The 27,500-nt window shown below is 41.5% G+C and overlaps 1 protein-coding gene across 1 annotated transcript in view; it reads left to right on the top strand.

The window, feature by feature from the left end:
* Positions 1 to 6,114: 6,114 nt before the first annotated feature.
* AP3D1 (adaptor related protein complex 3 subunit delta 1) overlaps positions 6,115 to 27,500 on the top strand; it is a 437,106-nt gene continuing 415,720 nt past the window's right edge. The window contains exon 1 of the mRNA XM_069217822.1: positions 6,115 to 6,462. Coding sequence (XP_069073923.1) covers positions 6,367 to 6,462 — 96 coding nt within the window. The 5' untranslated portion in view covers positions 6,115 to 6,366. The remainder of the gene's footprint in view (positions 6,463 to 27,500) is intronic.

The raw sequence follows: 27,500 nt of genomic DNA, 5'->3' as shown, positions 1-27,500 counted from the left end.
GCCGCTTTCAGCTCCAGCTTCGCCCCTCTTAGTTTCACACTCTCTACCGCATCTTCCACTAAGAGAGGAGTCACTTTCTCATCTAGTGCTTCCCATAAAACCAGCGCTGCCCCCGGTTCAGGAGTCCTGCCACACCAGAGAACGGGTCAGTTGCTAACCACCCGGGAATGGATCTGGCTTCTGTCCCATGCTGCCTTCCACTCTCTGCCCCATTTTTCTTACGTCCCCAAAGAGGCATTATTGACTTATACCCCACTTCTGGTACCAAAATGTCTTATCCAGGTGACTGGTTGACACCTGTTCGGTATAAGTCAATAAGGACGCTCAATGAAGGACCACACGCCAATTATAAATACAATTTAGCTTTACTAGAATTTCAGGTAAATGTAGACATTTAGAACATTAACAATAGTAGAATAAGAATAGCAATGAAAAGCATCTATTTATATATAAGTACACTACAAAGAGCATCTATGCATATATATAAGCAAAGAGTTCATTGACAGATATAAGTTTTGATTAACTGTATACCAAAATGCATCACACTACGATGTTCAGGAAGCAAAATATAAATGAGTTGAATACTTCAGATAAGCTTTGATTTACTGCACACCAAAATGCATGTTTCAATTACTTCAGCAGGCTCACACTACGATGTTCAGGAAGTAAAATATAAACGAGCTGAATACTTCAGATAAGCTTTGATTTACTGCACACCAAAATGCATGTTTCAGTTACTGCAGCAGGCTCACACTACGATGTTTAGAAAGCAAAATATAAACGAGCTGAATACTTCAGGTTACAAACACAGTGCAAGCATAAATAATCTATCATAATAATAGAGCAGAGAAACAAAGGCCTTTCATCCCTGTGTGGAACTTAACTTAGTCCACGAAATGCTGGGAAGCCCTCTATCACCTGCTTGGACCTCTCCCCCTCAAGCATCACGGTCAGCAAACCAGGGAGGCAGCGCTGGGCCATGGCAGCTTTCACAACTCCATCTGCGAGCTTCCAATCCCTCACCCACACTTCAGTGCTTAAATAACTCAAAGCTTGGATTCTATCTCTTTCTGGCATTTTCTAGCTATGTTATCAGAACTTGGCTGCTCTGCCCTTCCCCAGCCTTTGTTTTCATTCCATCTTCTCCCTGTACTCTCGTTCTCAAGGTTGAGACAGAGTCTTCTACACAAACAAGCTTGAAAATAATATCATGAACTTTTCCACGTTGTTCGGGGGGTTTCAGCAGGCATCACGCTCATCTACACTGCTCAAGCTAATTAACCCTTCGCGTCACAATGTCTTCCGCACCTTTCCCTATACTGATCACCACATGAGCAGTATCCTTGTAAGTGACCATGCATGGTGTGTGCTTCACAAACTGACTGCCAACCATCTGAGGGACTGGGAATGAACATTGTTGGTGGGTAACGGGAGGTGAGCCTGGTGCCCGCTTCCATATAAACTGCTGCATTTACACCCGAACAGGCAAATGTAATGGCAAACGAAGAGCCAATAAGAAATCTTGGGTACACAAAAAAGTGATGCTTGAATTAATCTGCGCCACTAGTAGTTTACTCTAGGTTGCATTCCAACCCATTGTTCCTTTTCCCACCATGTCACCTCAGACAGTTACCAGCCATGTGCAGGTCAGTCTTGACCCTGCTCCAATAGGAACAGTCGAACGCAAGTTGCCAGGCCAGGCTCACTATGAATGGGAACACATGCAATCCCAGACTGGTTTCAGCTAATTTGGATGTCTACAGACAGGTGTAGCTTGAATCCTTTGGCACAGTGAGCACGGTACTCATGTCTGGGCATACCCCGTCACACATAAGACATTGTATTGCAGACAGAAAAAAATTGTGAGTTGAATGGTTGAATTAATCTCCGCCACTGGTAGTTATTTTGGGTTGTATTCAAGTCCATTGTCCTTTTGTCCAATGTCCCACCTCAGACAAGAACCAGCCATAGGCAAATCAGTCTTGGTCCTGAGTCAATTGGAATAGTCCAGAACAAACAGCCATGCCAGGCTCCCTCTGAACAGGCAGCAAGCAACTCAAGACCAGTTTCTGCCAGTTTGAGCATCTTCAGTTGGGTGTAACTTGAGTTGTATGGCACAGTGAGCACAGGACCCACATTTGCGCATTCCTGTCTCACATAGAATATTGTACTGAGGAACACAAAAAAGAGCATTGCGTCATGCACCTGCCCCATTCAGCAAGCCCTGGAAGATATGAACTGTATGAATAAATAACTTGTTTAGAGCCACAAGAGAAACAAATGGGGGAATCAAAAGTTCTCTCCTGCTACAATATGAAGGCGAAAAAATGTATAAACTGTTCCAAAGCCTACCTGAAAATGGCAATACATTGAAAAGGTGATGACATTGTTGGAGGCCTATTATAACCCCCAAATAATCCTAGATTATGAATACTTCACATTGCAGCAGGTGCACCAGCGCAATAAGAGATGCTGGAAAACATCCAAGCGTTCCTGAGGGGACGCCTCTGGACATGCACAGACGATGGCCATAATAAGGAAATGAGGGCAGAAATAATTCAGGGCTACAAACCAGCTGTGCTAAGATAGCTCTTCCTCCACGGGTCCAAAATTACATTTGTTTGAAGTGCTCTCATAGAAAAAACTTTGACATAACTTTTCTGGAGGTCGTTTTAAACAACAAAATCAAAAAGCTCTATCAACTCTTTCTGGTGACATGAAAGTAAACAATGGTGTACTAATACATGTGCCCTTCATCACAGAGCATTGTTGAAGACTCTAGGCTGTCCTCATTCCAAGTGTGGCGTAACCTTAAACAATGAAAAAGGTGAGTCCTTCACTAGCATCAGTTGGCCTTATGGTACTTCGCCCCTAGGCAAGGGGGGAAGACAGGCCCTAAAAATAGCCAGAGACATTAAGAGAGACCCATCTTCATTGACACTAATGGCAATCCACAGTTTCTAGTGGATGGCACAATACTGCAACAGTTTTAGTGCCAACTTGGCCACCATCGCTGAACCACTATATGATGTAAGAACAAAACAGAATGATCGTGGGAAAATAATCTAATAACATACTGTAGGAGGCCCTATGAAATACTTCAACCCTATAAAAGCTTCACAACTCTCTGTGGACTTCACCCCGTGTGCCTTGGTTGCCATCCTGCTACAAAAACAGCTTAAGATGCCTGGGCAACGACTGCATGTGCCAGCCAAGTTCTCACAGATGGCGAAACATATATTTGCAAATCGAAACAAAAGCTCTAACTTTAGAATGGAGTTGCCTATATTTCTACCTCTACCTGCTTTGGAACAAATTAGTACTCATAACTGATCTTGTGCTCTTGATAACAGTATCTTAGGGCACCATGCTACACTCGCCTTCTCAGGTATAAAAGTGATGCTTTCTCCACAAACGTACAGCATCAATCTGCGCTATCAATCCGGCATTAATAGCCCTGCTGACTACCTCTCAAGTCACCCACTCTTGCTGACAACGTTGGAGTTAAAGTTATCAAATGGCTATCCCTCAACATGCAGCAAAGGATCCAGATGAACTGTGGTGATGTTCAGGGCAATATCTAGCATCAACAGTGAAAGCCTGGTCAGTAACCTGTTACTGGAGCCAACAACTCACTAAAGCAATACTGTGGCTCGTAGGCTACGGATGTATGTGCTTCAACCACAATCATACCTATCATATAGTTTCAGAGTCCATGAACTGTGAACTAAACTGATGTGCAAATTTGGCTACACAACTTTTTATGGTTTTGAATTGTTTTATTTGAACCTTTTTGAGCAATGTTAAGTTCTGTACTCATGCCTGCGTCTGATTCCAAGACAAGGGCAGTAAGGTGATATCTTTCACACACCCCTATAGCCAAGCATTACATAAAAAGGATTTGGGAACACACACACGGCCTAATCCAGCGCACAATCCTGGGTGAGCAGTTTTTAAAAAAAAAATTTGCAATGTGCACAATTCCTGAGTAGCCTGTCAACTGTTTGAGGGGATGATCTGGAACCAAGAGTGTAGGTTGTGACTTTCGCTGGAAGAATATCAACAGGACAGAATATTGTGAGAAGAATATTGAGGACCAAAATATCAAAAACTAAGTCTTTGTAATTTTTCTGTATATAGCTCCACATGTGTGTACCTTGGTAATATATATATCTTGAAGTTATGTAGATTGTGGAATTTTGGATGATATTGTAAACTGTGCTTAGAAAGTTGACAAAATGTACTTGGTCTTTTATTTACACAGTCAAAATTTCTGTTCATGCATGTTGGTTTGTATGCACAATAAATATTGAAGTAGGAATATCAATGGTAAGAAATATTGCGGACAAAATATCAAAAACAAATACTGTTGGGTAAGTTAGTCTAGACTTTCTATATCTAACTCCATATCTCCATAGCTATGAGGTCCATACATCTTCAAGGTACGTAGATGTGAAGTTAGGAATAGTAAATATATAATTCCCAACATGCACTTTCCTTTCAATATTTTGTCCCTCGATATTGTGTCCTTGATAATCTTGTATGTTAATATTCTTCCTGTTGATATTCAGTAGTACAACATGCATGGTTGCTTTCTGTTTTCTTTGCCCAGCTTCAATACATAAAAGTACTGCACACAGTTCTGTAGGTGAAAAAAGGGTTAATATCGTGAAGTTCTTTATTAATTTTCAGAGAAGACATTTAAAGATAACCCATACTTGTGCTGTCTCTTAAATAAAAAGGGTCCTGCCAGGAGTAAGGGGAGTTCAAAACACCCTTAAGGCAAGCTACATGAATAGTGTTTGTAAACTTAAGCAGTTGCAATGCTGGGGCACAAGGTGACAACTGTTGGCCTCCTTCAGACTTCTGTTTAGAGAACTGAGTCCAGTCCAACCTCGTGCCCTGCCCACCCTGATGTAGGACTACAGAGTGTATAGATACCCAATAAACCTTGATAAAATGCTCAGTCAGCTATTTGATTTTCTATTCTGTTTACTGGAGGTGTCTTAACGTAAACTCCTTGGTGTCCGATATTCGGGATATAAATGATAGATACATTTAGTTTCATGAACTTAAATATAATTACCTAGCCAGTAGTTATCCTGAAAATTTGTCATGATCCTAGACCTAAACTGCTAGCATTCTCTGCTGCATTTGTGTTAGCATGGGAACAAACCCAGCGTTGCCCTGAGAGAAATTCCATTTCCTAAAAATGTCAAACATTGTGAGCTCTGAAGGTGTCGTGTATCAAATGTAAGGAGTGAATCCAGAACAGGCTTATTTTTTGACTCTGGTATTTTAGTTTCGTACTCCAAATCAAAAATGCTAAAATATAAGAACGAAATGCAGAGAAAAAAATTGAATTGGTGAGCTTTAGTACCCCTGCTGAAGCATGCCTTGAGAGTTCTGTCAATCGATTACCAAAAATTACTTGATTTGCAGCTTTGGCATCAAACGGGTAATTGTATACATATTATGGTTTTACTCGAACTGCACCATTTCAAAGTACCACCACACAGGAATATAAAAGTTTTAAGAAACACATTATTTTTTTCTCATAACTTGACTAGAATCAGAAGTTTATACGCATGGACTTATGATCATGCATTGTAGTGAGGCAAGCCAGTCTCCGAAACAGAGAAGGGACTGCTGAAGATAGTGACTTGTTGGCACTGAAAGCTAAACCCGGTGAACATGTATGCCATCTTTGAAATGTATGACACTTGTTAACTATTTGCAGTTAAAAGTTAGTTTTGTGGCCATACTGCGTTGGTTGAAAGTACCATTAAGCCAATCTGTAGTTCCTGAAACACATCAAATACCGACCTGTGCATTTTTATTTTACTCTAATCGTTTTAAGGTCAGTTCCCTTTAAAATAATACCGGCGGCCATCTTGGAACGGTCGGCATGTGATTTAGGGCTACTGTAAGCGCATTAAAATGAGGGCAGAATTCGTTCTACATCTTCATATATCTTTCATCGTTTTAATGGTCGATCTGTACTGAGGAGCTCTAAACCTGGAACTGTTTTCGGTTTTGTTGTCGATTTGTAAGCGTAGTCCTTTTTCTACGTCGCCGTCTGTCAGGAGTTGTCCGCTCTCGCTTTCCACTGAGCTGTCACCTGAGCGGACGCCATTTTCCTCCGCCGTTCGGCTGCTGGTGACGGGAGGTGCTGGGGGAGTGGTAGTGACAGGCAGAGCCGTACCCCCGCGACACTCCACAGTGTGGCATCCTTTGCGCCCGGGATGTGAAGCAAGTGTCAGCCTACCGCAGCATCTCACCCAGGGCTGGAGCAACACAAGCCCCCGTTTCCCGGACCATCCCCTCCGGTGCACCGAACGGACACCCCCGGGGGGCCTCGCAATCATGGCTCTGAAGATAGTGAAGGGGAGCATTGACCGTATGTTCGACAAGAACCTGCAGGACCTGGTGCGAGGCATCCGAAACCACAAGGAGGATGAGGTGAGCCCACACCCAGGTCAACCCATCACAGGGGCGCCCTGAGTTACTGAAGGGAAGTTGTCAAAATCCAGGCGGTACCCCGTTACCGGACAACCAGGGCACACGAGAAGGAGGACAGCACGAAGATACCAACCACAGCACTCCAGCCATCCCACACTCCACCCACTCACCCAAATGGTCATCAGGACCCTTAAGCTGGAGTAAGACACTTTACAGAGCTCAACCCCAAGTCAGTAACAGCCCAAGCCAGCAAACACCCAAGACAGCCCCCCCCCCCCCATCAAATGATGAGGCGAGAGCTTCTCTAATACTTCAAGCTCTCCATCCATCACCCACCACAGGATAACTAGCACCCACAAACAGGTACACTTCACACCGCTCCCACCCATCACACCAGTACCTGATTCCCCAAGGTAGATCAAGGTAAAACATCCTCCCAACCAGGATTAGCTAAATTACCCTACAGTAATGTCACCAGCCGGAACACAAGGAGGAGGCCGTAGTAAGACCCCAGCATAATGAGCAACCAAGAGGAACAAAGTAGTATAATCCCCTCCATACATCAAATTCAGTGTTTGCCAAACGCATGGGAACTTGGAAACAAAAACACGATGTGGTAGGCGCCCTCCCTATCCAATCATTGACACCGGAACAAAGAAGCACAGGATCACTAGCAAACCGTAGATAGATGCCACCGCTACCCTTCAAAACCGACTCACTCCACCCTGGACTTACCACAAAGGATACTTTCCATCACCACTATTAGGAAGCGGTTATCACCCCTCTAAACTCACCAGTCGTAAATTAAGTCGTCACTCACATTGGGGCAGGAACCAATCTGCAGTCATATACCTAACGACTCTTTCAACCTCTTTGCCTGTGTGTTCAAGCGCACACCCCCTTCAAGAATACATACATTTATAACCCTAAAAGACAATTAGCCTCGGCCATAAACACAGCAATACTTCCTATCTATTATTGCCTCTTAACCACGACCAACATCAACCACAACCACACGGTTAATGGGAAACTGAGGCCGCCGCTCTCGCACACTTAAATACTCCCCAACCACTGACACTAAAAGGCACACTTATGGCCATCCAGGACCAACAGAAGACAGAGCTATTCCTGTTTCAGTACTGCCAATGATCTCGCCCTACAATCACTACAGATGCCTTCTCATCCTTTCATGTAAATGCCTGGATTACATCGAAAGATAAAAGGAGGCATTTTAATTGGCTATGCAAACAGATGTCCCTGATCTCTACAACACAGTGTCACTTTCCTTTCCAAAACTGATATTCTCTCTGTAACATGACCCACTCAGGCTTTAGAATGTCCAAAACTTGCACAAATTATGTGTTTGCACCACTCATTCCAACGGTAAGCAGGAGCCCAATCTAAAGAATCAGCAGAACTCTATTCAGAGTCCTAAATATTATTTTTCTGCTGCACAAGTTTGTTCAGCAATTGTATTGCAGAAAATCTTTCTCACACCACTGATATCTCCCCAAGCATATCACTTCCACCACTGCTGCTGTCAAACACAAAAAGAAATGTGCTCACTTGTGAGCATTTGACCCAAGAGATAGACTGTGATTGTTTTCAGTGGCAGGGGTGTAGTGAAGAATATCATTAAAATTATCTATATAAGTAGTAATTTGAAGTCAGCTTAATATTGGGGTGGGAGGGGGGGGTGAGGGGGGGGTGGCTTGCCTAGTAGCCTTAGCCGGGGAGTTCGCCTTAAAATAAATAAATATATATATATGATTTGTGATGCCTAGCCAATGGGACTTGGGTGTTTCTTTTTAACTACCATTGTTTTAATAGAACAAAGAGATTAAAGAGCCTATTTTTTTTCTACTGTTTGGTTTAAGACCCTTCCTGTACATCGGGTGGGACCTAGAGATGTCAAAAGGCAGCATGAATATATTTTTCCCTTTTTGTTGTATTGTGTGTGACAGCAATCTGGTACATCATAAAGGTGAGCTGCTTTACCAGTAAGCCTATGTTAGAGTTTTTGACAATATCCGTGAAGCTTGCGTGGCATTTTGCCAACCTCATTTGGGAATTCTCTGCGGACAAATTGGTTGTCCATGGACGGTTTTCGAATATGAATGGCGTTTTTTTCATGTTCAGCTTTTATTGAGTGTTTGAATCATTCACCATCCAAAGTCTTCTGAAAGGCTCTTCATTAGCCAAGTAATTATTTACTTTGCAAAACCATAAGGAAATGTAGTGCATCACAATAATAAGAGTAAGTGAACGTTTTAAAGCCTGTCCAAAACTGTAAGGCACTTAAGGGTTACGTGGTTATTCTTCTGTGCTTGCTTGTATCTGATATCTTGCCTCTTCTAATGCAATTTGAATCTTACTAGAAAAGGACTATTGGGATTATACCATTTCAGTGACTGATAGCTTGTTCATAGAAAAATTGGCAAGCAAAGTGTCTTGTATAGTCTTTTACTAAAATGCTTTTCTTGGATTTGCACGCAACTATTCTGTGTTCTGTTAAATATCCCTAGCTCGGCATCATTTGCATTTGTAACAGAACTTTGCCAAAAGTCTGCCATTGATTTTGCTTGTCTGTTTTTATCTTAGTTGTTTGCAGTGTTGTGAGTTAAAACACAAACCAAATGATGCTGCTCTCAAATAATACATTTGTGGTCTTTTCACAAATTTCTTTTTCCCCCTAGAAATATTTCCAACTTGTTGAAGTATAACCTTCATCTCATTAATTGGTCTGACAAGTTCTTCTTGACCTATGATCTATTGTTACCTTAGATATCCATATTAAATTCAGAATTATGTGCTGCACGATTTTCATGCCATTGTATTATATTTTTCGTGATTTCCTTTTTCTTTTAGTCTAAGAATAAGTATTGCTTTGCATTTGTTGGTTGATCTTTGGTCTTCGAACACAACAGAAGAGTCTATCATGTACCAAGCTGTTCATCTGCAGTCATGAAAAATAGTTACGCTGTTTCTATGTTAGTAGAATTGTTAGTGCGGAGTAAGAAGTCCTACTCCTAGCAATGTGGAGATTGTTTGGCCTTGGTGGAGACTCCTTGCTTGTGATTCTCGTGCTGCAAGAAAATTCTCCAGACATGATGAATTCATTAGTTGAAGTATTTTAATGCAACCCTCATTCAGCCTTCAAGAAGTATGAACTTACAGCTTTGAAGAACCTTGCAGATCCGAAAAACACAGGTGGTTAATTAAATTTAGATGCCTGTTATTTGTTTTGAGAGCCATGCTTCTATGGCAGAGTGGAATATTTTTAATGCACGAGGAAACTTCTCTGGAAAGTCTTTCTTGCCTGGATTATATTTTCAGTTCCCTAACATTAGCTTGGTTTGTATCCATCAAATGCGTTTTTTAAAAAGTATATAGGACAACGTTTCACACTAGCTGTTACTATTCAATGCTTATTGAGCTTGCTGTGTGTGGTAGAGATAACTTGCCAACTTTTAAAGGGATAGACAATGCCCATTTCTCCTACCTTCCCCTGGAATTTCTGCCTCCTCCAACAGTCCATCCAGCCCCATATGTAAAAGTGCAATTCCTGCTAACTCTTCCAGTCACGTGTCACTCTTTCTTTAAAGTGATATATCCATCCATGCCCTCGCAGCGTGTCCTCCACCTCTCTTTAATAAGATGTCCCAAAAAGGCAGCTGTCTGTTTTATAACTTGTTTTTTTTATTATGTAAATCCCCTACGTACAATAGCAAAACTGTTTCTGGAGTGCAAGTTTATTTTTTTCTAAATTTCTAGTCGAGTAATGAGGGCCTCTGAGATCTGTTATTCGTCTGGCTAACATTCTTGCAGAGCAGGATATTGAGGTGCAAGAAGAAACATATTTTCATAAACATATTTAAAGTACGATAACAATTTACATTGCTCTGCTCACAATGTCACTCCTTTATCTGAGGAGGGATTATTTATTCCTAAAAGTTTTAAAACACCTCAGTCGTTGCCAGTGCCTCTTGGAGTAAGTTGCTATGCACCAGGCACAAGGCATTATTAAAAAGGGCCTGAACTACCCGCAGAAAGTGAGTCCTCATTGCACTTACAAGGGCTGTCTGATTGACGTTCTGCCAGCTGTAGATACTAAATACTAGAGAGTACTCAAACATGGTGACAAGACTGTCTCAGTTTAATTCCAAAAGCTATGGAACAGTCTCATTCTGACCTGATGGCCCAACTGAACTATCTTAGCTTCTGAAAAATACTGGAAAGTTGTTCAGTGAATCATTGATCGGATGATTTGATGACTGAGTGATTTTGAATGCTGGTCTCAGGCCACATGAGTGGCTTCTCCTTCTTAGATTGATTCTTTTTGTTCACCTTGTGCTCCACCCTACATTCCAAGTGTCGAACCACAGAATGCAGTGAGGCCGTGCTACAGAGCTCTCTAACCCGTCCCCTGACTATCCTACAATCTACTTCAGTGACCTGCCTTTTTGAAGTCTTTTTTTATACTAATGCATTCACTTATGAAAATACTCCGAAGTATCCCCACTGCGACTCGGTGTAGTAGAAAACACCTTAAGTAAATAAACCACCTTTTCCAATAGTACAGTGCTTATCATTACAAAATTGAATACTCTGAGACAAGTGTACTCTTGGCACTTTGGTTATAAGTTGAAATTGTATTGACAGTGCACGGTGGTTAATTCTACCATATACAACCGCCATTTACAACAGAAGTCGCTGGGCAGTGGGGTTACATTGAAGCATTTTGCTTTTGTGCTTTTGGAGTACTGGCATGTGGTACTTTGAATATTAGACAGGGCAGTGTGTTTTTTTTTTTTTTTTTTTTTTTTTTACAGTGGGACACTTAAGAGGTGTGGTGGCACATTTACACTGGCGATTGTCCTGCTTGAAAATAAGCGCAAGTCTCAGGGCATGTTTGGAGTCAGTCCTTCAGACCACAGCTGACTCTGAACTGAGTCAGCATATCATTAACATGGCAGGATGGCCTAAAATACAGGAACTTGACTGCTTGGGAGGACCCGTGCACAAATAACGTGAAAGATGGATGGTGGGGACAATCCATGGCCGTTGTTGGTGCGCACCCCTACCAAGAAAGCGTCAATACATTCCCAGTGTAAATGGTTGATTTTCAGAGATCTGCACTCACGTGTTATACTTCAGTGCTACGAATACCTGTGCCTGATGTACGAAAGGGATGCTCAGTTCATTCATTTAGCCGCGGGGTGGTTGAAGATACAGACCTTCTGAAAGGAAGTGCGGTGCATCATCAGGTTACATAAAGTCTCGGAAAAGGCCCAGTGATGCCATTGGTTGCCCTTTTAAAGAGTTTAAAAACAGCGATCGTACATACTTCCAATTCTGCCTGCACAAACAAAGGTGTCAATATGTTGAACCAGAGGTTTAACAGGACTTGATTTTTTGTTGCAGTACTGAGCTATGTATATAGAGATTTGGACCGAATTTTGCTCGTAGCTATTAAATTTGAAGTGTGCAGTTTTTAGGCCTTCTTGAAAATACGTTTGAATCGGATGACCTGATTCCATGCAGCACATCATACGCCAAATAAATGAGTTAACACAGTTATGCTGCTGGTTGAGATATTCCAGAGAGAGGAAGCACTAATAGGTAATGTGTGACTCCATGAGAACCCCACCAGTCTAGAGACATCACACTGCCGCGTGCCTGTGAAGTAAAGGCACGCAGCTGAAGGTGAGATTGCGTTTGTTGGTACATGAAGTTCTGTACCAACAGCCTATGTGGATTATGCCAGGATTTAGCAGTTCTTTAGGCAGCAAGACACTAATACTAGAGTGTGAGGCGTGAGGGATAATGAAAGGAATGGAATGTAGGGTAAATAATACAATACAGTTTCCCTGCTTAGGTGCAGTTATGTAGAAAGAGATGCATTTAGGGAGAATAGTGGACTGCTGTTTGTTTAATTACCATTTCCAGCACTTGTTTTTTTTTTTTTTTTAAGCCAGTTGACCTGTTGCATACAGTCATGCGCAAGGCCAGTCAAAATGCCTACGTCTTGCAGCTCTTGGGGTCGTATCTAGACTGCACTGTATTATTAGCTGCTGCTGTGGTGATCAGCTTACGGGGGTGTCTTGAGTTTTCAACTGGTGTTCAGTTGATGGTTTAAAATGCTGGGTCATTGAGGAAACAGTCTGTCTGTTCTCTTACGAAGCGTGAGATGGTGAAAACGTAGGGGACATGTAGTTCATTGGTAGTGCAATATTGCTATGATCTGCAGGGCACTCATTTACAAGATCCTGGCGCTTTTAATTCTAGTCTTTAGAAATGTGGTGCCTTTTGCCCACCTAAAGAATTTTGTTTGCGTCAAGAACAGAAAAACCAATGCATGTTTTAACGCAGTGCTGATTAAAAGCCCGCCTGATGTAGCGTATGCTAACCTCTTTTACTCTATTGAATAAGGCCATTCTTCCTAAAAGGAAAAAAATAAATGCGGATAAGCACTAGTTCCCAAACTTTAGTCCATGGTCCTTTACTGAAATGCCCAGATCAGTGACATCAGCGGAGATGTGGTGCAAGAAGGCAGACTGCTATTGTTGCTGCCTGTTTTGAAGAGACCTTTCTAGTGAACCTACATCTTTTTATGTACTCCAGTCAGCAGCTGCAAAGGAACCAGGTGATTGTGCTACTCTCATCCTCAAAGTAGGAAAATAAGTACTCCAGTTTCGAGTCCTTATCTAGAGCATTACTGATGAGGTTTGTAGTTGTGGAGATTCTTTTCCGATGCTGTCGGCTGCAATGAGAATTAAACGAAGCAACTGTGAGGGTGGGAGTTGACTCGAACAGCTCCATGGATGGCCTGAATCCAACAGATTGTCTGTTTCATGTGAGAGCTTTCAAAATATGTGTAATCACTGGGATTTCTTGTTTGAGGTCCGTTTTTTTCTGATTTATGTTTTGCAGTAATCTTTAAGGTTTGTGTGGCAAATTATATTTTGTAGATTTTAGTATTAACACAAAATCAAATCACATGATTAACGGCCTGTGTCTCATCCCCCCCCCCCACCCCCCGCTAACATAATAGATCTGGCCTTATGACAGTTATAACCCATATGCATTGTATTTGTCTTCATTCATATTTCCCTGATCTAAAAGGCCAGCTAACAACCTTACCCCAGTACTGAAAGTGTGATATTCACTGAACTTGAGTTTGTTTTCTGGCGCGTAAAATGAAGGCAGTTTGGGAAGTAAAGAGCAACTAAACAGACCCTCCCTTGAAAGTGATTGCTTCTTTTACCATCGCAGTGTGCTCAACTATATCAAATTAGATTTTAATAGGGAGTCATATGTTTCAACTAAGCAAAATCTCAAACAACCTTGGATTGTCCCCGACCCTGCCTATAATCTTATCAATCCATAAAATCTAGCGTGTTATGGCCTTGGTCATCAGCGGCGGTCCTCGCATGCATTGCTGACGTTCTCACCATGGTCCACTTTAGCTGCCTCAGCTCTTAACTGTTGTTTCCTGAACTTTCTGCTTTGATACTGCTGACCATCCAGTCGGATGGCAAGACTAGTTTCTCCTATTTCCTGTTGCACCTCACTGTTCGGCTAACCCCTCTTCCAGTTGGTGTTCCACAAGGCTCTTAAACTTTCTGCTTTGATCTCTTGGTGGAAAAAGTCTACTATTTTTGATTTTATTATCACTTTAATGCTGCTGATAATCGTATGCCATTTTCTGTGTATAATTCCAAAAAACGGACTCCTAATACTTTGGTATTCGCTGTCTCTCCACTATCATACTAAGCTCTTTACAGACTGTTGTACATTTTATTGCGTCTTCTGCCCCTCTTGTAAGGATCTTCTGATACCTTCCCCTTCTGCTTGGAGTCAAGCAGCACTTCTCAATCTCACCATGTGGTTGGAATCCATGATTTCCACTTTACCTGGTGCTAAATACACTACCCAGACATACAGAAAATGCACAGTGTGCCTGTTCCTGCTGCAAAGATTTTGTATATAATCATACTGATGTCCAAACAAGACTATTGTAGCAACTTATTTGGTGGCCTCCTAAAGTGATGTTTATTGTGCACTTGACAAGTAAATCAGCTTAGCCTCAAGAAACAGTCTATACAATCGAGTTCATGGTTCACTTACAAAGTCAAATAAGAAGTTGTATCCTTTACAAGTATTTTGGAATCATATTTGCTAGCAGCCTAAAATGGTGGACTCTCATGCTAGTCACCTAATTTAACCACATAGTGATGCATGTGGTTTTCTTGTTTCAACAAATGCCATGGAGGAGGCTGTCTTTAACCATTACTGAAGGTTTTGGACGCAAACGTTGCTTCAGTGACCTTGTACTGGTCAGTTGTTTCTCATATTGTGCTCTAATCAGAAAAACACCATAAAAAGCAACAGGCTCCAAAAGCTTTTATACGTGAGTCCTTCAGTTCCACAATATGTGATACGCTTTGGGCTTGGTAAACGATCTGAGATGAACGGCCATCTCTTCTGTCCATACTCTTCTGATATTAGTTGGAGGAAATTGGAAGGCTCCACGTTGGATTTGAAAACAGAGCTAGAAAGTTTTATAATACAATACATCTTCCAGCAACGTGGAGATGTGACTTTGTAGGAAAAATGTAACTTTAAAGGCACAACCAGGGAAAAAATAAATGACCTAAAACATGTTGAATACATCCACTTATTAATGGAACTAAAATTAGGGCCTGATGTTGTTTGGTGCCATTGGGATCATGCATATTTTGAGAAGACTTTCATTTGTTTTACAATCACGTGCAGCGCCAATTCACAGTGAAGGAGTAACAGAGCTGCTTGAGACTCAATATGCTTTTACTGAGCTACCACAATGCCTTAATCCAGAGGTTTATACACCACATCGAGTCCATGCCTCCTTGGAGTAGCATTGGCACACTTTATGGATATAGCAGGCCGATTTCCTTAGTAGTGTTGGAGGATGCAGAAGTGACTAAGGACAGTTGTAGTCAACTTAAAAGATAAAGCACTTAGATTGCCATCGAAAAGGAGTCTTAAAAATGGACTTTAATTATTGACGCAATGTTTGATAAAGTAAAATATGAGAAAAATAGTTTAGCCAGTTTATATGGAAGTCAGAGGGGATCTTTATTTCAGGATTCAATTGAAGTTTGGTTAATGCTATCGGGAAATGTACAAACGCTTATAAAATTTCAGTTCCTCCTTATGGGATGTTTCAAGATGATCACATGTTGATGCAAAGTGCTGAGTGGTCATAGGTGGCTTTGAGCAAGTGGTTGGACCTGCTTAAATATTATCTTCACACTTAAACTACTAAACTTGTTTGGCCTTGGTTCTCACGTAGATTGATCTACATAACCTTCCCAGAGGGTCTATGAGATTTGAATTTGTGCATCTTCACTGACTTGAAGTTTCTCTTTGCCTCGTTTCCTGTGACAGGCAGAGTTTTTTTAGGTGAGTTATGTCTGTCTGATGTTTTTCACCTTTCTGACTTCACCTAGAATTCCCAAGTTGAACGTTGGTGCACACATACTACACAATTAGTATAGGTTTGCTTTTCACAAAGTTTGCGCTTATAAATGGGTGTTCTCAAGTAAAAAGTACACGTATAAAGTTATGTGTGAGGATATCTGTTTATGTTTGTAGGTTACGGGAGCACAGTGAGAATGCCGATCTAAGTGTACAGACGTGTGTAACCACAAATACGTTGGGCACATTCCCCATTGGATGCGATCGGATGTTGACACCTGTCCGTACCTATAACAATGGAAATAGGGAGAGAACTCCTCCCTAAAAGTGGTGGAATGCAGGATAAGAGGGATTTCTCCTCTGGAAAAACGTGTTTGTGTGTAATTAATACACATTTCAAAGTCAAATATACTTGTGTGGCATGTGAATGTATCTAATATACACCCGATTAGGCACGTGTGAACGGCTGTATGGCTGTGCATCGGAGTAACCTGGAATTCTTGAAGACTTCTGGCTAAAATACTCCTGGCAATATCAAATTCTCGGTAGGAGCCCTAAGAACGTGTGTCAATGCCATCTTGACCTGGAAGTTTCTGCACGCTAAGGCACAAGTAAAAACTGTACATTTGTGTCTGTCTTTTAATCACCAGGCCGTTAGTTAGGATAAAAGGTTGTGCTGGAGGTAGTGTGTTATTCACATTCCAAAGTTTCTGCACTCCAAGCTTGAGAAAGTTAACCACCGGGATGAGGCTGTTGTGCCACTGGAAATCACTTTGATTATAGTTCCTTTATTTTCCAGATTCTTTTTTATATAACATTGTGTTGATCCTCGGCCATAGTGCAGAAGAGCTTTATAACATGTTGTAATCGGCCTACCGTGTGTTGAGGCAGAAAAGAGGAGATAATCCATAATATACATACATATTGTAAGAAGTAACTTTTATGCTTATTGCAATCCTAGTTTTATGTTAGGATTTGATGTTATAAAAACGTCCATGTCTACATGGTCCTGAAACAGTATGTGTGTCTGGCAGTTGTGTGCTTAGGCTGTTCAGAGTTCTTTAAAGGAGGCAGCCAGTTGTATCTTAGCAGGGATTGCCTGCAGGACGCTGTCCTCTGATGGCCTTTTCATCTGTCATTCACATGTTGCTGCCACTCGCCATACCGCATATGTTAATGATTAGCCCATTTCTACCACTGGAGTTTTTGCTCTTAGAGAGAGGGCTTTTTGCCTGATACAGAAAAGGGAGTTGCACTTGAGTGGCATGTCTGGTGGGCCTTTACTTTGGCAGTGGGTTTTCCTTTCTGTTCTTTTTTTTTTTTTCTTTTTTTTTCTTAGATATTTTTGTGTGCTTAGTTTTGTGAATGACGTTTCCCTGTGCTGGAGGATTAAAAAGGGGTTGCACACATGTTTTAATGACACATATCTTCTACTAAGCATCTGTACCATTCTATTAAAACTACATGAAGTGGTTTATTTTTAATTTAACATTTTTATAGCAAATGTCCACATTTAAGTGGGAAGTTTTTTTTTTTGTGGTTTTGAATAAAAAAAAAAAAAATAGCAATAGCCATTGGCTTTGGCCATATGGGTATGTTTCCAATTTGAGTTCCCCAAACAACATATTGTGCATAGTCTCAGTATTCCTCTATTACTCTGCACTCAGCATGGACTAAATAGCGATTTTAATTTGTTTTTTGATAAAAGCCAGAAAAAAATTTCTCTAAGTGGTGCAAAATGTCCACCCCTTAAACATCTGGGGACTTCTACACATTGCAAACTCTCATTGACATTTAAATAAAAGGAAGACACAGCAGTACCTGAGCAATTTGTCCTCTGCATAACGCCACATCAATATTATCGTGAGTGGTTTATCTTGTCCCTCCATATTAACCACATGTCACATTTTAGCTGTGTTGTCGAAGACAAGAGATCTTGACTCTTATGTTGAATATTTTTGCGTTTTTAGATTCTACTGGACAGGATACAGTGTGCCTTTCTCTGTTCTAGAGCCCTAATCTCATACACGGGATGTTGCTTTACTAGAGCAGAATGTAAAGTCAATAACATAGCATTACCTAATGCTCCTTCTCAGCAGCATTTAAATAAACTTGTCCAGCTGCCAAGTCCTTTTTCTATCTCATGAACAGCACCCCGGCTTGTATGCATTTACCAAGCTGCTTGTAGGACCGAGTGTATCAACCACAACACCACATCCCCAGTAACCCACCACACAAGTGCCATAATCGCAGTCTTCAGATTTTGTAGTTCAGAGAAGCCTTATTATTCTCAGAGCATCTGACAGGGTTGGCTTCACGCTAAGCATCACATCGCACTTTCGCCTACTGAAAATATCACCTTGCAGATGTGTTCACTAAGGTGCTTGCTAAGAATTGTCCTCAGCCAGCAAAATCTGTCTCTCTGCAGTGTGCAGCCGTTGATTTCACTTAAAGCCCTGCCCCTAGCAGCAGAAGCATCAGGAGCAAAATGGAGGAAATTGTTTTTGAAATATTAGATTAAGTAATTTCACTACTAACAACCTGATTGCATTAGGTCGTGTGACTTCAAGCTCCGCATTAAGTAATCACTTTGATTTAAAGCTGAAAAGAACATAACTTGTACACTGGCCGTATGAATGGTGCATTATGCTATACAAGGGGTGGATTGTGGCCCGGCTGAAAGTCGAGTGGTGCACAAGGGGCCGTGGACCTGCTGAAAGTCGAGTGATATACAAGGGGTGGAGCATGGGCATGTTGAAGGTTGTGGCATGTACCAGGGTTGGAGCTTGGGCTGGCTGATGGTCGAGTGATGAACAAGGGGTGGAGCGTGGACCTGCTGAAGGTTGAGGGATGAACAAGGGGTGGAGCATGGACCTGCTGATGGTCGAGTGATGTACAGGGGGTGGAGCATATACCTGCTGATGGTCGAGTGATGTACAAAGGGTGGAGTCTGGACCTGTTGAATGTCAAGTGATGTGCAAGTGCTGGAGCGTGGGCATGGTAGATCCCACCCATCACTGAGATGTTGAGGGTTGGATGGAAGGGGCTCCTTCCTCCATCGTACTGAGGATTTAGCAGGTTGACTCTGTGTTTGAGTTTCTATATGCCTATTTTATCACTAAGTTGGAAGGACGATATGCAGGTGAGGAGTTGATTGGATGATTGCGTAGGTGCATTTGAAACTGGTTAGTTTGGTGCTTCTTCTGATGGACAAAAGGAAGTTTCCATCAAATGAGCCTACCAGTTTACCTCTTTTTAAAAATTTGGAGAGTCAAATTTATAAACAGCATCCAGAATCCTAAATAAATGTTGTGCCCGTTTAGATTAGATATTTTTTAGAATCACATTAACCATTCCTACTGCTGTCATGAGGAATGGACCAGAGGAATATGGACAACGATATTCACTAAATTAAAATTTACTATAGAGCATTTCAGCACGCTTGAAGCTGTGCATATGACACATGAACACAGCATGTTGTGAGAGAAGCTAGGGGCATCAGCTGAGTTCTTGTGAGTGTTTATAGAGCTGTGTATATAGCTGGGAAGTGAGGAGGTCCCTGTCAGCTCCTGCTCTGCATGGCTATCAACCAGCACTAAGTCATGAGGGTGGGTGTATTTCTACCACCAGCAAGAAGCATGCGTGACTTTGCAGTTTACCTTATATGTTTGGGTATGAGACTGCAGACGCAAGCGTGCTTGAGTGGAGTTGGCTAAGGAAAAATAAGTGCTCTGTGGGAAAGACACTCGCTGCCTGAGCTAGTTGACAGCAGTGCCTTTTCTCTCTTGCCTGTCACTGACTGCAGATAGCCACAGAAGTAGTACAAACTATGGGCCGTAATTCATTAGACTAGCATCTGCCATTCAAGAAGGCATGCAGTGCCACTGTTAGTTTCACTATGATTTAACTAGTATTTGATTGTTTTGGTTATAGATCCTGAAACTTTCAAATAAGCCCTTCAGTTTACATACATGAAAAGCTCAAAAAACACATCACCGGAGCCTCAGAACATGAGCCAATGGTCCACTACTTTTCAGTAAAACGCTTGCAAGCAGCCTGACACCTAGGTTTAATTACATGGTGTAAGATATTATATATATATATATTATAGGGTGAATTTCTTAGGGCTAGAAGGAACTGCAGTACTCTTGAATCCTATAAAGAGGAGGAAGCTAGGATAATTACAAGATTTTGAGCAAGAGGTTATCCGAATAAAATATTGCGAATAGCTAGTGAAAAAGTGACTAAAACTATTAGGGAAACTTTACTGACAAAAAGAAGTAAGAAGAAGAATAATATACTAGTGATTAGAGTAATAACAAATTATAATCATGAGAGTCGAGCTGTCAAGGGAATTGTGATGAATCATTGGCATTTACTGAAACATGATTCTGTAATTGGGAAGACTCTGGCCCCTTGTCCTCAATTTATGTACCGGAAGGCTAGGGCATTATGTGACATTTTAGTTCGCAGCGATTTGGGGGGAAAAAATAAAAAGATTGGATGGCTTAGTCAACAAAAGGGTTTTTTCAAATGTGGGAAGTGCAAAGCATGTAAAAATAGCAAAAATGTGAAAACATACAAGACAGCTTTGGGGGAAGTTATGAGGATAAATCTATCTCCTGTGGTTCAGATTATTGCATTTATGTATTACAATGTCCCTGTGGAATACAATACGTTGGTACCACTATTGGCCCTGTGAAAAAGAGGATTTTAGAGCATTATAGGGCGATCAAGAATCATATTTCATATCCAGTTGCCAGGCATTGGGCGAAAACACACAATCGGGATGCTGAGTGTTTGGTATTCTTTGGGGTTGATAGAATTGAAAGGACTATACGTGGAGGTGATTGAGAAAGGCTTTTGAAGGGTTAGGGAATCAGAATATATTATCTTATTTGGGAGCAAATCACCTTGGGGCCTAAACGAGGACGAGGAGCTTTATGTACATGTTGGTTTGATGTGATGTATTTATTGAGACATAGGTCTTTATGAGTATCTCCATTTTTGCGCTGTCATTAGTTTGAATGTTGGAATTGAATAAAATGTGTGGGATTTCTTACTTACTTTCACATGTAAAAGTTTCACGGGGTGGGTGTGGATGTTCCATTATGATGACAGATTAATTGCTTTGTCGATGTATTAGGTTATGAATTATGAAATCTATGTAATCCGTGATTTATTCAATATTTATTTATTTTAAATTTATATATATTTTTTGTGGGTGATTGGCCATTTGGCCGGATATTTGATTAAATATATTTCATGTAAAAGGTATCATGGAATTCATTATTTGTAATAAGATTTGTAGGAATTATTGATCTGTTCATCGCAGTAGGAATTGATAAAGGGCTAGTTTGCTGTGTTTTTGGTAACTGTTATTTTATTTCCACACCTATTGATATAAACAAAAATTGGACTCTTTTTGATAAACTGGGGAAGTACAAACAATCATTTTAAACCTTTTTATGATTTTTTCTGCTTCTGTTCATGTTAGTATTCCTTTAATCTTCATGAACTGAGTGTATTTAAGTCTAAGGGTGATTGAACACAAGTTTTTTTCGATTGGGCCATGATGAAGACTCTTTGGTGTTGAAACACGTAGCCAGGTCAAATAAAGAATTTGGATTGAGAAGCTGACAGGTTGGGTGCGACTTTTTTCTGCTACAAATATAAGGTGGCAGGAATATCAAATTGATTTATAACAGGGGCCACGACCATTAGTAAGCACCAGCCTCGTGTGTGTGTGTGTGTGTATATATATATATATATATATATATATATATATATATATACTTTTTTTTTTTTTTTTTTAACAGTTAAAATAAAAAGTTCATGTTGGCCTAGCCCAGACAAGGGTGACCACAGGACATAACAACTTTTTGCAATTTGAACTTTTTAAGAAATTGCATTGTTATTTGGGTCAGTGGGTACCCACCTCAAGGAATAATCACAGCCCTTGACAGGGTGAACCCTCAGTAATTAAATTAACTTGAGCTCAGCACCCTGGTAGCTAAAGCACAGAGCAGATTGGCTTTACTTAGTGCAATGTGTGAAATATGTATTCATTCAAAAAACAGTAATCAAATAATTAAAGTCCCAAAATGGATCTGAAAAATAGAATGCATTTTAATAAAATGATACCAAAATGACAAAACAAATCCTGTAAGGGCAACTGGAGATATGAATGTGTGATAGTTCTGATAAAGAATAGCGCCAAGGACCATAAAGTGCCAGTGATAGTCAATGGTTGTGGTAGACTGGGTCTTTGGTGGAATTTGAGTCTTGCTTTGAAAGAACGTGGATCATATATGCCAACCATGTTTATCCTGGTCAAAGATTTTACCTTCTGACATAGTCTTTTAACTCTGAAACTACCACAGAAGTATACTTCTAAAGCTCCTCAAGGGAGGTGCTTAGAGTCTCAATGGGTATACAATAGAGTCCTGTCCAGGTGTAGTTGCCCCTGGTCAGTAAGACAGATGCAGGAAAGGGTTCTAAAACCTTGTTATATCCATGTAGCTTGAGCAGGAGGTCAGCAAGCTGGTCCTTGGAGTCTACATCTTTGTCCTGGGTACAGGAGGAAGCAGATCCAGTCCTTCAGGGCTCCCATCACGTCCCAGACTGCAGATCCAGTCCTTTTCTGTTCTTTCTCATGTCCAGGAGTATTCTGACGTGGGTGCCTGGAGATGCTACGTTAATGCATGGCATAAACTAATGGGGGGAATGACTCCTGAGCACATCCTAACTAATGGGATAACTGGGGCCAATCCTACCTGCTTTGATGATTTTTAAGATGGCTAAAGACTTTGACCACACTAAACTTAGATGCTTGGGGTATGTGTGAGGAGAGTACTATGGTAATCTCAGTGTCCTCCCACATCTAACACTAAAATCCAGTTTGAGACAGTCACTCTACCTACAATAAACCTAGAGAAAGAAGTCTGGTGGGGTTTTCCAGCAACTAGATAGTGGATACACAGGAATTGTTTTAGCGCCCTGTTTCTCCTTCTTTCAAGTGTACCGCAGTGTTAGAAGTTTACTGGGACAAAGTAGCCCTTTAGCAACCAGACAGTGGATACACAAGAATTATCTTGGCGTCCTGTTCTCTGCCTTTCACGTGTGCCCTAAAGTGTTATATGTAAGCCAGAAGACTCGTGGAACACAATTTGACACTAATGTCAAAAATGATGTTCAGAGGGTCCGTCCTGCATATTGTGTGAGGTTCAGAGGAGCCTTCTCTGTCCATTTAAATCAGCCTATTGGTTGCTCCTAGGAGGCACTTCACACTTTTTTCAGACTTGTTCAGATGCTAATTACTGGCTGGCAGAAGTAGGAGAGCAAATGCACATTTAGCGCTCAAGAACTTCAGGCAGGGAAAAAGTAACTTTTTAAAGTATTACCTAAATTGAAATTTTAATAACTATTAAAAATAGTTTTTCCCGATTAATCCCATTCTGTAGAAACAGTATTAGGATTTTAATCTGTTCTGTGGTTTTCTATGTAGGGCAGTGTTGCATTCAATACTTTTGTCCTGGTGCAGGACTCCTTCAATACTTTTGTCACTGGCCCACTAGCAAAACTCGTAGCTCCACATACCGCAAATTGAATTCGTGTATTGCTTTGAAAGGATTTTGTTTAATGAGTGTTGTCTGAGGCAGCCATAAAACGTAACATAAAAAGTGCCCCTCCAGTGGTTCTGGAACTGTTTTCAGAGTGAGTCCTGCCAATGATGTTACATAGGTTATGTGGATTGTGTAAACTCTCAGTGTTACACTAAGAACAAGTGTATCAAGCGAGCCACTCCCATTCCGCATGCAGTGGCGAGGGTGTGGTGTGTAGCCGGTGGTGCATTGTGGAGCAAACCGTCGCACATACATTTATAAAACATGATGCAGTAGCACATTGTCATTTCCAGAGGGAACATTTCCATTAAAATGGTCACTTAATTTGCACAGACGTGCAGTTTTACTGATTGAACTACACAGCACACAAACAATGTGTAGAAATAGAGTTTCACAAATATTTATAATTTGTGCATCACTAAGTAAAATACCTTGATTTGGTTTGGACTTATTAAGGTCTCGGTTTCATTCGTACTTTGAGACTACAAAGGTGGTTAATTTGTGCTTTCCTCAGTGGTGATAGATTTTTTTAATAATTTGTATAGTTGATTTACAGGTATTTAAGTTGTATTGTATGTTAGAAAAAAAACTAACATCCTGCAGCCTTTCCTTTCACTCTCAGGAACCAAGCAAGATTGCTAATTAGTTAACTTTACAAAATTCTCTAACTTTGCAGTCAGAGAAAGAAAAGGAAACACCAGTCACCTTTCCTTGTTAAATTAACAGCATGACCAAATAAGGAGCCTGACATTTGACCTCTGTCTTTAAGTAGGGTGACCAGATTTTGAGGAGCAGAAACCGGGACAGGTCAGACATAAAAGAAGGACTAAAGACATTACGGTCGCTTTTATATCTGGCCTGTCCCGTTTTTTTTGTTTGTTTTTTTTTTGTTTGTTTTTTGCGTAACTTTGTGAATGTGCCTATACGTACGTGTGTGTGTGTGTGTGTGTGTGTGTGTGTGTGTGTGTGTGTATATATATATATATATATATATATACACACACACACATATTTACAAGACTACAAATATAAAATTAGCTATGTCTTGACCTCCCACCCTGCATCCCTAACTACCTCTCTCTGCTCCCACTCTGTCTCTCTGCTGCGAGCAGACAGGGGGCTGTGTTGCCTGACTATAACAGATAACATACTTTAATTATTTCATACTTTGTAGGCCTTATGCTTCCCTAGATGATCTGACCTTTGTCCCCAAAACCGGGACATTTATTTAAAATTAAGAGAAGCGTCGTGACAAACCGGGACCGTCCGGGGAAATCCGGGACTTCTGGTCACCCTGTCGTTAAACGCACAACTAATGTGACAGTATGAGAACGAAATTGAAAGAAGGCTTTATTCCTCTTTCAGCTTCGGAACTCCATCGTGGTTATTGTGCAAGTGCTGCCGCGCCCGCATCCGACATCCTTCGCCCGCGCTATCCTCCTCCCCACTCTTTTTCTCTCGTCTCTACATTCTGCTCTAACTCTAAAATAGTCCCTACGCACGATTACAGAATTAGCGCGGATTTCCGTACAAAATGTAGCCGCTAGAACGCCCCACGCATCTGAATGAAACTTTCCTTTGCATAGTTTGTGTGCGGGGTGCGGCAGAACTGCTGCGCGTGGTCTCGGGCAGTCGCGCTTGCACTCGGAGGCTAAACCCTGCCAGTCTCTCCTGGCAGCGATGCCCCCAAGCTGTCTCCCCGTCTCTCGCCCTGCCGCATGCGGGAGGCTCAATGAGCCATTCTGTCCACTGAATTGTGTCTGATGACATGTTCTCACAAGGCCGTGGTTCACATTCGTTATAATTGACGGGCATACAACATTCCTTCTTTTGCCTTTTAGATTCTTGGGGGCTGTGAGGGATGTCTTCTGAAACAGGCCATTGAACTTTCGAGGTCGCTTGAACTGTGTGATCAACATTAAATTCATCCTGAACACCCCCACCCCCTTTCCTGCCCTTAAAAGGGCTGAAAACTGACCTGAAGACTTACATTGTCTTTAGATTTTTTTTAACAATCCGATTTCCTGGTTATTATTTGACTTGGAGAAGTCTTGGAGAAGTGCATCTGGCGGCCTGTAGAAGAAGCTCAGTAATGTCTGATGTCCGACAAGAATTCTTCTCAAAAGCCTGTTAGATTCCAAAATGCCCCCAAATGCTCTGTGCCCCCTGCATTCATTGACGCTTGAGGGGTCAAGTCCTGAGACTTCCCCAGAGTTCCGGATGTAACTGGAAAATACAGAGGCGTGAGGAAAGTGAGCACGTAGTTTCAGAAATTAGAGGGGGAGGGGGGGCTGCCTTTGAGCAGGCCTACACAGAATGCAAGATTGTACAGTTTGGCTCCACCTTACATGGACGAGCACCCTTACGGTCACAGTAAATGTGGGGCAAGCCTCCCCTCTTTCTTCATTCGTTTGTAGCAAGGCATTTAGGTCCTAAACCTTTGGATCCAACCTCTCACGGAAAGTTTCCAGAGGTGACTGTCCAGAAGAGAGGAAAGTGGATCTGGCAGAATGCTATTCGACAGGGCTCTTTGGCTTTTATACCATGGTGAGTGGTTTATGTTCGGTTAATGTAGGGACTGAAATTTCTCTCGCGTTACTGCCCTGGAAGGAACCAGAGACACCTTTTAATTGTATCAGCCATTTTAATTGGGGGGGGGGGGGGGGTGATATAATGACAGACCAAGGATGGATTGCACTCTCACACAGAGAAGTAAAACAATTTCACTCATCCAGTTGAATTGTAAGGTTGAATTGGAAAGTGCTTTGGTGCCAGTAGTCTTATTCCAGAAGAACTATATACGATTTTAAATTACTTGAGCATTCTAATTTCCTGCATAAAAACTATTTGTAATTTCCTTCCAGCTGGTGGTAGTTCCTGGTATGCTTTTCTTTTGCAGGTCTGAGATTTCTGATGTGGGAAGTGTCGAAATTCCAGTGTTACTTGCCAGTCATCATGACGGGGGCAGTTAAATGAATTCCTTTTCTAGAAATGCGCCCTGGTTTCTTACTCTGATTTGGTTCTGTATGAAAAACAGCCTAAATAATAACTTTTTCCCATGTGTGACCGATGTGAAGTACCTTTACTATGCGCGAAAAAGTTCAGCTGCTGCTTCATCTCCCTTCCCAGACCCATGTTCTTTCAGATATGTGGGTCCCCGTGGTTCGCTCTGCATTAAGATGGAAAATAAAACTGCTGCTCCAGAGTTCCGCTTGAGTGTTGATTGGAAACTGTGAGCCGGAAAGTCATTGGGTGTCCATTGTTGGAGCCAAGTTGTGACGCTGTTGATGTTAAGGTAACGGGAACCCGATACACAGTCTGGTCTTCGGCGACACACGAGATGGCACACAGCTTCAAGATCATAAAGTATTCAGTCTTAAATTCATTGGCTTGCAGAGCGATCCTGCAGTGTCTTAATGAAGCGCACCACTCCGGATCATTGTGCCGTCTTGCAGGCCTCTTTTTGCTGTGTGCTGCATCTGAGTCTCCGTCATTCAAAGGATCAAATTGAAAACCATACAGAGGCATTTGCACTAAAAAGCAGGTGGCATGGTGTCAGTAAATATTGTGGCAGTTTGTTTGCACGCATTCAGTTTAGCGTGCCATGTGTATCCAAACATGGTACTGCAAGGCTGCATAAAGTGCTAGAATGCACTTAGTGTAGGTAAGGCGGCGTAAGAGGGGCTGTTAATGTATGGATAGCCACATTTATAACAATGTTCAACAGGAGTATTCTACACACATTTGTGACAAACTCCCAGCAGTACATTCTGTAGGTGACATCTGAGTCGGCACCACACGGCAAGTGCATCTTTCATGGCAGAAGCCGGCAGTGTCCATAGTAATGATAAATGTAATGGTAAGCTACTCACCGGAAGATACTTTCCGGAAGCTGTAGACAGGATGTGCAGCAGTCGGGGCTCTGCGCAGGTGTACCAGTGGCCAGCAGGG

This window comes from Pleurodeles waltl, chromosome 12, assembly GCF_031143425.1.
Source record: "Pleurodeles waltl isolate 20211129_DDA chromosome 12, aPleWal1.hap1.20221129, whole genome shotgun sequence".
NCBI classification, from domain to species: Eukaryota; Metazoa; Chordata; class Amphibia; order Caudata; family Salamandridae; genus Pleurodeles; species Pleurodeles waltl.
Note: the sequence above shows the minus strand (reverse complement) of the source record. Positions and strands in the feature narration are given on the sequence as shown.